Genomic DNA, 11,267 nt, shown 5'->3' on the forward strand with positions numbered 1-11,267 from the left:
CTTAATTTAAGAACATTGCGCAAATGTTTACTTTATATGATTTGCTTATGAAAGATATAATATTTAATTCACCTCAAGATACTCTATCATAAATTTAAATTGGAACTGAATATTGTATTGTAACAAAACACAATAATATCTAAATTTAACACTCTATCTTTGTTCAATAACACAATATTGGGGATTAATATTTGGTCGTGGCCCATAGTATATGGCCCAATAACATCGAGGTGTAACATATAATTGATAAAGAATGGTAGCTGAAGACAATATTGTCACTGTATAATATGAATTTCTTATAAAGAAACACAATATTATCACTCTATTGGTTATAAATTAGTATAACGACTCTTGATATGTTATAATATTATAAAAAATGACAATTATATATTATAACTACCGTTCATATGAGGCCTAAGTGATAATAATGAGGGTTCATATGTTACAATAATAATAAACATAACAACAATTTATAAATGAGTAAAGTTACTAAACTAATACTTACAGTATTGGCTACGGGCTTATTGCGTTTATGTGTTATTACAATGGAGTATATACTTAAACAATATACATTAAAGTCACTTATGGTCAATCATCAAACGATTACGTCAAATCAAATAGTTACTAAACTTGTCAACTACTATATAGTAACTTAGCACTTAATCAGTTACTCACCTAGACCTAATAACTCAGTAATTCACTAACTTATTAGTTGTTAATTGTTACTAATTCTGTTTTTTGTTTTAGGATATTTCGAGTTTAGGGATTAAGGTTTAGGGTGTTTAGGGTTCATTTGCGGATATCTGAGAATATACGAATCATGGAAATTTATTGGATACTCGATCGGGAAAAAATGTTTTCAAGTCAGGATATCCAAAATATCCGATGATTCAATTCGAACCGAAACTTATTTTACGAACTTTACCTTTGAACATTTCAATTTCGGATATCCGACCCGATCTGTTCCAAAATATTTTGAATCGAATTCGGATCACATTTTTCCCAATCCGAACATTTGAATATATCCGAAACGTTCGGATCAGATATCCGAAATGAACACCCCTTTTACAATAATTAAAGTCTCCTTATATTTGTAGATACCCCAAACATCATTGGCATAACAAACCCATTCGAACACAATTATTTTAATAGAAAATATATGGTTAAATGGGGTCCAACACAATATTACTAATTATAAACACAAGATTCTCTTATAGGAACACAATACAGCTTAAACATGCTTTATGATGTAATCCCTTAAACGCCTATGAATCACACAAAAGTACTACAAGGAGAACTTGTTTTTTTTGGGGGAAACCAAATGAACATTAAACAATATAACACAATACTATGGTTTTGGTTTTGGCGCTAAAAAATTTTCCATTATTGTGAGTACATATATACTACTACATGGGAAATGGATAACGATGACATGTTCGTGGTATTTTGCACGTCGGATTGCTTTCTTTTGTAATGATCTACCTAATGCAAGTGTAATTTTAAGTACCTCACTTAGCATTATAATGATTGTATGGATAATTTTAAGTACTTTTTATAATTATGGTTGTATGAACTAATCATTTCGTATTCGAAATGAAGCATAGTATTGTGTTTATTTATCGTTTCCGCTATATTGTCAACAACATATGTAATGGTGTTAAGGTGGCTTTACGTTATAAGTTCAAAAAACTTATGTCCAATTAAGCAACATATATATTGTGTTTCTACATTATCATGTATTGTCAAAATTGATAGAAATGGTGTTCATGTGAACATTTTTCACGCATGCCTTTTTTTCTTAATAAACCACGTCGCAATTTACTTATTTATGTGACATTAAAATAGTGTTATTAGTAGTCAATCATTTAGATGTGAAAAAAGAACTATATGCGCTTTTTTTTTCCATTAACATTCAATATAATATTCATTTTGGGTAATTTATACTTGTTATAAGGTTTATTAGTATATATATGATTTTATTGGATGATAAGTCACACAAATTAAGAGTATACACTAATAGATATTGTTTTTCTTGAAGAAATGATGGTTTTGGTGTATAAAAAACTAACAACCATTAATCAAATTTTCTCATGCATATATTTAGTGTAATTAGTATCGGATTATTAACTAATGAAGGGATCGTATTGTGTTTGTCAACAACATTTTAATGTCATGTTAAGGTGGCTTTATGTTATAAGTTCAAAAAACTTTTAACTAACGAAGCAACATATTGTGTTTCTGCATTGTCAAAATTGATAGAAATGGTGTTCATGTGAACATTTTCCACGCATGTCTTTTTTCTTGATAAACCACGTCGCAAATTACTTATTAATGTGACATTGAATTAGTGCTATTAGTAGTCAATCATTTAGATGTGAAAAAAAACTAATATGCGTTAACATTTTTTCCCATTAACGTTCAATATAATATTCGTTTTGGGTAATTTATACTTGTTACAAGGTTTATTAGTATGTATATGATTTTATTGGATGATAAGTCATACAAATTAAGATTATACACTAGTAGATATTGTTTTCTTGAAAAAATGATGGTTTTGTTGTATAAAAAACTAACAAACATTAATTAATTTTTTAATTCATCTGTTTAGTACCTTAGTGTTATTAGTATCGATATATTAACTAACGAAAATGAAGGCATGGTCTTGTGTTTATCAGTTATATTATATTCTGAATAACATATGTGATAGTGTTAAGGTGGCTTTACTTTGTAAGTTCGAAAATGTTATGTACAATGTAGTAACATATTGTGTTTCTGAGTTGACATATATTGCTAAAATGATAGAAATGATGTGAGCACCGCCATGCAGTCATGTCTTTTATTTTTATTTTTAAAGTCATATCTTTTTTTTTAACAAAACATGTGGTAAATTACTTATTAATATCACATTAAAATATTTGTTAAGGTTTTTTTCTTCCAATATTAATAAAGTAATTTCCTCCAATACAGAAATTTGCATTTGTATGTACTCCACATACCTTCAATTCACGAAAAACACAGTTAATTCGTGCGTCTTTCCAGCGAATTTTCCAGCATCAAACGTTAAGTTACAATTTCGGTGGGTGGGTTGAAGAGTGAGGTTTGGAGAGAGGATGGCACAATTTTCAAAAATATTATCAAACTAACTTATGAAATGAAAGGGAATACTCCATTCCCATGCTTTTACAATCTCATCTTACTAAATTACTTGAATTGACAAACTTATCCTTGATATATGCAAAATTACCCATATCTGATATGGTTTTATCATTACTCGGCATGCATAGCGTACAAAAAATACTAGTAATGGAGATAAATCAACATCTCTAATATTGTCAGCATGTATCAGGTGAGACATAAAAAGGGACGACATATATATAAGCCTGATATATTGTGTGAAAATTACCGGATTAGTAGTAGAATTTTCTGCACATAAGAGCACGTGCCTAGGTCCGAACTCGACCTAATACGGCCAGACGTTAGTGCAGTTTTTCAAAATCCCAAAGAAGCTTTTACATGCATAACCGATAAACCGGTTATAAATTATTCTGTTTACAATGCCAATAGTGCCGGGTACTGGTATAGACGTACATAAGCCTTCTCCAGTCACTCAAACAATTCTTATCCTTTAGTTTTTTTCGAGTTGATCCTTGATGAATTTATAGTAGGGCCAATGTTCTACAGAATCAAGCAGCTTTTAGGCAGTTATTAGCAAAAGTATGAGAAATTGTCAACCTCTAATGCTGGAAAAGCTGATATTATCGAACAACCAAACCCAAATCAAACAAAATACTCTCATAATTGCTACATATATCTATTACGAAATCTCTAGCTAATTCTATGTTGCACAAAACCGGTGAATATATACGAATTAGACATGAAAAAAAACCAAGTCTTTTATAATATTTTGCACATTTTCCTTGAGATTTTCAAAGAGCGAAAACATTTCGTTTTCCAATTGACTGGACAGACGGAGCTTTCATTTCCTGATTCTCCAATGCTTCCTTGTGTAGCGAGCTTATGAAACCCTTTTCATATTTATGAATCGCAACACACTAGTCAACTTCATTGATATGTCCCATTTCCACGTGAGGAGCTGAAGACCAAAGACACTATACTACTGGTATTGACAGAGCTCGTCACTTTCTCTACAAAATGTATTACATATTTTCTCGTTGTACAGAGTTAAAAGATCAAATATTGAATGTACAACATCACCAAAATAAAAGCATCACCGAATCCTAGAAAAAATTAACTGTTAGAGCGTAAGTGACACACAAGAAAGAGGGGGTTGAATTGAGTGACAAAATTTAATCCCTTTTCGCAAAAACTCTGCTATAGCGTTGTGCCTCACACAGTGTTATTGACTTGTGAATTCTACGATTTGTGTTTTGCGAAAACTAACTCGTAACACAATCTAAAATCAACGAATTCAAATGACAAACACCGGAAATGACGTGGATCAATCTCACCTCTGAGATCTACGTCCACACAACAAAACTCTTTTATTATTTGAATCCTAAAATATCAAACATTTGATACAATATGATTCTCCCACTACTAACCCTAGTAGTGCTCCCCAACACTAAAAACTCTAAGTGTTGCTACTCTGCATAAATAATGAAATTACATAAAGAATAAATCCTCAAAAGTGTGCTTCTTATTCAAGAAAAATAGAGCACAATTACAAACGTTGAATTACCTACACTGATTAGTACTTTGTCCTATACTCCGTGCTTTAGGAAATAGTTTTCAGCTCTCAAAATCTCCGATATTTTTTCTCTGAAAATGTGAGTTATGAAACTGAGTTTCTATTCCTTATATAGTTTATTTTCTGAACGAAAATCCTTCTCTAAGTGATAATCATCTTTTACTCCTAATATTAGGGATAAAACTTTTTCCTTTAAGAAAACAATCTTTATCTTCTTATAACTTCAACTTTATCTTTAACCCTTATAAGATAAGTTTTCTCAAACCAATGTTTATCTACAACTTGATAACCAAATCAGTTTTCCTTTTATCTTTACTAACACTTCTTTTACTTGCGAAATTCTTTTCCAAAACGTTTTTTTCCTTAAAATTGATTTTTACAAAATCTTTTTAAACTTGGTTTTACTTGGTTTTTCTAAAATCCTTTTTCAAATCGGTTTTTTAAGATATTTATTAAAATACGTTTTCTTTGATAATCTTGAATTTCGAACTAGTATTTCCTTTTCATATAGATATATGAAATTAATATGATTATCAAATTTCTTAACTCTAAGAAAATAACAACCATTCTAATTTCACATTTCTATTTTTAGCACAAAGTTCATCACACAGTTCTAATACTTTACATTTGCATAATCGTAACGAAACATGTAACAATATCTTAATCTTCCATTTCTTCAAAGTCTTCAACCTTTCATGAATTTCGAATCTTGATAATCTTTCTTGGACCACTGTTACAACCATATAGATTATAGCATATATATATATATATATATATATATATATATATATATATATATATATATATATAATATATATATATATATATATATATATATATATATTATATATATATATATATTGTTCATCATCATCAAAACTATATAGTCATACATAACGAATTCTCCCTGTTTGATGATGACAAACAACCAATATTCCCCCTTAAAATATGCACTATCACATGTAACATTCATTCATACTTTAATCCAATAGCATCCATGATGACCAACATACCAAAAGCTCATATTATATTCAAAACAAAGCATAGCATTGAAATAGTTCCAAAGTTAGAATATTATATGTGTAATTTCCCCTTTTTGACATTATTAAAAAGGAGCAAAGAGACAAAAAACTGCACAAAATAAGAATGATCCACAAAGGTCTAGTAACTCAAACAAGTAAGTTAGTGATGCTGGTGCTACAGTAATGCACCACTTCATAATCATCACAAAAGTCCAAAAAAAAAACCATATAGTATGACCAAAAACAATTATAAAAACAAAAGTTATAAAACTAAGGCCCAACATCCAAAAACAAAGTACAAAGTGAATCAATGAGACGGAGGCTTGAGGAGCAAGGAAAGGGGTGACATAATCTGCATATGCTGCTGGCCCATCAACCTATCTCGAGCACGATCACGAGCCAAAAGTTGTTGAAGCTGCTTGTTCACCTGTGCCACCTGATCTGCATTTTCAGGCAGCCATCACATGTTTCCTTTGGTTGAAAACCCAAGAAATCCTTCTTCAACAATTCTCCTCCCATGACACACAGCTCCATCTTACTTAGAACCCCATCCCCCATCACATCCCTAAAACTCAGACCACTCGAACTTTCAGTCAACACTCCATAGGTCCGAAAATTTTTGGTAAGCCATAAACCATACGGATAGAAACCAAGGCTAGATTGCAAATTGCTCATGTGAAGGACCATGAGATGGGGAAGGCTAATAGGGGTGCCGTGGTGAAGAAACCACAGCAAGACTTGATCATGTCCATGATCAAGCAATCACCTCGGTTTTCGACATGAGGGAGAAGAGTTTTGGTAATTAGGTTGCGAAGGAGTTTGAATTTGGCAGAAAGCATAAAAACAAGAAAGATTTGAGCATGAGGGAGAGGTTGGTCCGAGTGTATACGGGAAATGGTGGCGTTGTCCACTCCGAGAACAAACGGCCAAGCCTGAGAAGTATAATCCGCAAACCCAGAATAGGGAACTCCGTACAGTAGGGCTAAATTAGGGAGGGAAACACTAAATTCAATATTGTTTACGATAGAGGTAAGTTTCGAATCCGCATTCACATCCAAATTTGTATAAAATTCGCTAACCTCATCCTCATAAACTGCATCATTAAAATCCATCAATTCCAACCATCCTTAAGAACGAATCGCATCAGATAAAAATTTAAACTCAGGCCGGGACAACCAAGAGGCCGGAAAAATACGACCGGACAAAATTTTCACCACCAAAGAGGAGGCGGAAAATTTCGGCCTCTTGGAACTTGAAGGACCTAGAGCAGACTTACTGGTAGTGGAGGCGAGACATTTTCGAGGCGGATGAGGAGCAGTGGGCACAGCAGACAACGGTTCGGACGATGGCGGCGGAATCGGAGAGGAAGCTAAGGAACCGTCGAGGATCTGGCAGGGGGAGCCATAGTTTTGCGGGCGGTTGTTTTCTTAGGAGGGATTTTTGTTGCGGTGGTTTTCTTTGTTGGGGTTTTGTTAGCGGTTGGTTTGGAGACGGGAGGGTTTCGAGCCGGATTACTAGTGGCTTGTTCTTTGGGAGTGGAATGAGGGGTGGCAGAAGAAGATGAAGTGGGTGTCACCGGTGTGGGGGTGGCATTTTTCTTGAACGGTCAGCGGGTAGTTTTTACCTTGACCATTGTTACGGTTTGAGAACGAGAGAGAAATGGAGGGAGAAGGAGTGAGAAGGGTAATTTGAAATGAGAGGCGGTTTACGGGTTTGGATAGGAGAGTTGGGGCTTGGATTTGGTATTTTGGGCTGGGCTTTTTTTGGAGTGCAGGGTTAGTTGTGTTTGGGCTGAGGGTTATTGAGGGTTAGGCCTGTCAATGAGGTCGGGTTAGGTGAGGTTCGTGTTAGGGTCAAGTAAAATCGGATTGAGAACCCCTAACCTGAACCTGATCTGTTTTAATTTTCGGGTCGATGTCATCAACTCTAACCTGATCTGAAAATTATTGGATCAACCTGACCTGATCTGTTTGACCTGAATTTTTTTTAAACGTGTAGTAAATGGGTTAACCTGAACCTATTTAACCCAATTTTTTCAGGTTGAGCAGACCCATATAACCTGATTTTTTTTTTCTTCTGAACAGTACACATAGTTCATAATTGGCACTTGGTAGGGCCTTGAAATTTTAACAAAGTTCTAGCTAACCAAGTTCATACTTGCCAATATCACATACATAGTACCAACTACCAAGTTCTAGCTAACCAAGTTCATACTTTGCAATATTACAAACCAAATCAGCAAAGTTTTATAAAATATAACAACATTAATGTATCCTTAATGTTTTAGACTTAGACAAATGAATCTCCTCCTCTGCCTCTGATGAGAGCTCAATTTGCTGCTTGAAGTCGTCATCAACCATATTAAACTAGAAACCAAATTATACAAATGAATAAAGAGCAAGAAAAGATAGGAAAATAGAAAAAAAAATTAGACCATTAAACATATAGGAAAACACATAAATATATAGAAAAAAACCAGAACTTAAACACATTAGGGAAACAGAAAAAAAAACGAAAAAAAGGAAAAGAGCAAAGAAAATAAATGACAAAATGAGAAAATAAATGTCAAAATACAAAAATAACATAGAAAAATAGAAAAAACAGAAAATTAGTAGGAAAAGAATGAAAGAAAGAGCAAAGAAAATAAATGACAAAATAAGAAACAAAAAAGGGTCAAAATACGAAAATCACATAAATATCAGAAATAGTTGAAAAAAAGAAAGAAAGTAAACGAGAAAATAAGAAAATAAAGGACAAAATAAGAAGAAAAAAAAATGGCAAAAGAAGAAAACTAATGTTGAAGAAGACAACAAATATTTTGATTTCTGAAGGAGAATGAAGAAAATAAGGAAATAAGAAAAAAAAATCGAGCAAAGAAAAATACTAATTGAAGAAATAAAGAACAACGAAAAAAATTGAACTTTGCAAGTGAAAATACGAAAAAAAAAAATACGACCTAATGTTGATGTATTGAATTGTTGATGAAGCGCAACGAAATTGCAAGACGAAGAGCAGCTAGCGAGCAGCGAGCCAGCGAAAAAGAAAATAGTGAGAGAGAGAGTGTGTGTGAAAAATTGTGAGAGAGAGAGTGTGGTGAGCGTGAGGCGTTAAAAATTCTAGGGTTAGGAGTTTATGATTGTGTTCTTGGGCTGGGGAAGTTATCTTTTGGGTTGGGCAAACATCAAAACCAATATTTTATTTTCTTAGTTCAATTATTCGGGTTAGGTTATACGGGTTGACCCGACCTGATTTTGATCCATTTGCAAATCAGGTCATGCGGGTGATTTTCAGGTCAGAAAATTTGACGTGAACCTGACCCATTTAACTTTCGGATCGGGTTCATGTCAAACCATTTAACTAATCGGGTTGAAAACATCAACCCAAACCCGCTAATTTTAGGTTGGGTTCGGGTCGAGTTGGGTAAGCTTTTGTCAGGCCTATTGAGGGCTGCACAATGAATTTCAGATGGACCTTGAACATTTTTGAAAAAAAAATTATAAAAATTTCGAAACAATTTTTGTTGTTTTGTTCAAAGCAACATCACTTTAAGTAGTTTAAAAAGATTGCGACACATATGAGGTTTTCAAGGAAATTCATGAAGCAACTTAGGTGTATTATATCAGGACAACATTAATAGTTCTTTTATAAGTCCTAGTTTATTTGAGAGATAAGTTCATACTAAGTTTAATAATAATCTTTTTAACTCCAATTGACATATGAAAAGAAGACAACAAAGCATATGATTCAGCTAAGTTTCAGAAATCAATCCCAATGCCACTCTAAATTTTTCAAAACATTCACGAGCAAGTGGTTTGGAGAAAATATCTACTATTTGATCGTTACTACAAATAAATTCAAGGGCTATATTACCTTTTTCGACATGATCACGCAAAAAGTGATATCTTATTTCTATGCGTTTAGTGCGTGAATGTTGAACAAGATTCTTTGAGATGTTTATAGAACTTGTATTATCACACATAATTGGCACATTATCAATCATAACTTCGAAATCTCGAAGTTATTGTCTTACTCACAATACATGTGCACAACATGAGGCAGCTGCAACATATTCAGCCCCGACAGTTGAAAGGGAGACAAAATTTTGTTTCTTTGAAGCCCATGAGATTAAGCATGGACCTAAGAAAGTTTTCCTTCCATTTTCCATGACTTAGAATGTTATTTTTGAACCAAATCAAACATTGAAAACTAAAATATTTCCTTTAAATTCATTTCTTTTCCTTCCAAATCCCTTCTACCAAACATGTTGTTAGCATAAATTAGAATTATTATTGTTCATAGTAATGAAACTTTAATATAATGTTGTTTTAAATGTCTAACTTTAATTTTCATTTAACATCAAATACATAGGATGAAATTTCCTTTTAAAATTCCAATATATGAAATTGTATGAAAACTATAAGAGGCTATTCTTGTCCATGTTGAGATTGCCCCAACTTGGTGATTTTCGAATTGGATTCTCATTTTAGGGTTTTGTGCGGGATTCCTTATATTATAAAAGGAACTCCTTAGTGTTCATTGTTATAGACACAACTTATGAAACACTTTTAGCCTCTAGAATGACTCCTTGTATTATTCTCTCTCGTTTTTTCTCCATTATAGTGAAAAATCTCGAATCCTCCACCTGTGGAAGTAGGTCTATTTTGATCGAACCATGTAAATCCTTGTGTTCTTCTTGTTTATCTTCTTTATTGTTTTTATCATCCTTATTATTTCATTGACTTATTCCGCATTAATCATACACTACGATACACCACCCCGTTTCCTAACAAACTGGTATCAAGAGCTCGGTTGTTTAAGACCTCAGGTGCTCATATAACGAGTTTGATTTAATTATGTCAATGAAATTCAACATTGAGAAATTTGATAGACAAGTAAATTTAAGCTTATGGCAATTGAAGATAAAAGCCACCTTGGTTCAAAGTGGTTGTCACAAGGCTCTTAAAGGTGCATCCAAAAAGCCTTCGGGTATGACGGATGATCAGTGGGAGGAGATCGATTTGAAGGCATTCTCGATAATTCATTTGTGGTTGAAGTTAGAGTCACTTAATTATATGACAAAGAGCGTGACCAACCGTCTACTACTCATATCTAGACTTCATGATCTCAGTCTAGAAGAAGGTAAACCGCTTGAGACTTATCTAGATAAATTCTTCTCTATTATTACGGATTGGCAAAACATCGATGTTGAGATCCATGATGAGGATGTGGCTATTAGGTTGTTGTGTTCTATACTGCCTTCGTATAAGCATTTTCGAGATACTTTATTGTGTAGTAGAGATGATATGAGTTTGCAGGAAGTTAAGGATGTCTTAACTCATAGACATTTGATTGACAATAAGTTGATTAATAAATCTAATAATTCTGCTCAAACTAATGCTTTGGTTGCTCGCTCATGGTGGAAAGAATTCTGGCAAGAATAATATTTGTAACTATTGTCATGTGAAGGGTCAATATCCAAGCTGAGTTTTGGAAATTAAAGAAGAAGTATGGGGAAAATTCTAAGGAGGACCAATCCG

The 11,267-nt window shown here is 33.1% G+C and overlaps 1 protein-coding gene across 1 annotated transcript; it reads left to right on the forward strand.

Annotated features, from left to right (window-relative positions):
• The first annotated feature begins 10,583 nt into the window (after positions 1–10,583).
• LOC125491709 (uncharacterized) lies at positions 10,584–11,171 on the forward strand. The gene has a single exon (XM_048633802.1). It carries the CDS (start codon positions 10,584–10,586, stop codon positions 11,169–11,171), a length of 588 nt encoding a protein of 195 aa, XP_048489759.1.
• Positions 11,172–11,267: the final 96 nt, after the last annotated feature.

Source organism: Beta vulgaris, chromosome 7 (assembly GCF_026745355.1).
Source record: "Beta vulgaris subsp. vulgaris cultivar EL10 chromosome 7, EL10.2, whole genome shotgun sequence".
Taxonomy (NCBI): domain Eukaryota; kingdom Viridiplantae; phylum Streptophyta; class Magnoliopsida; order Caryophyllales; family Amaranthaceae; genus Beta; species Beta vulgaris.

Bases quoted from the DNA above. Each gene is read 5' to 3' on its own strand.
- LOC125491709 (XM_048633802.1), top strand. From the start codon at position 10,584: ATGTCAATGAAATTCAACATTGAGAAATTTGATAGACAAGTAAATTTA.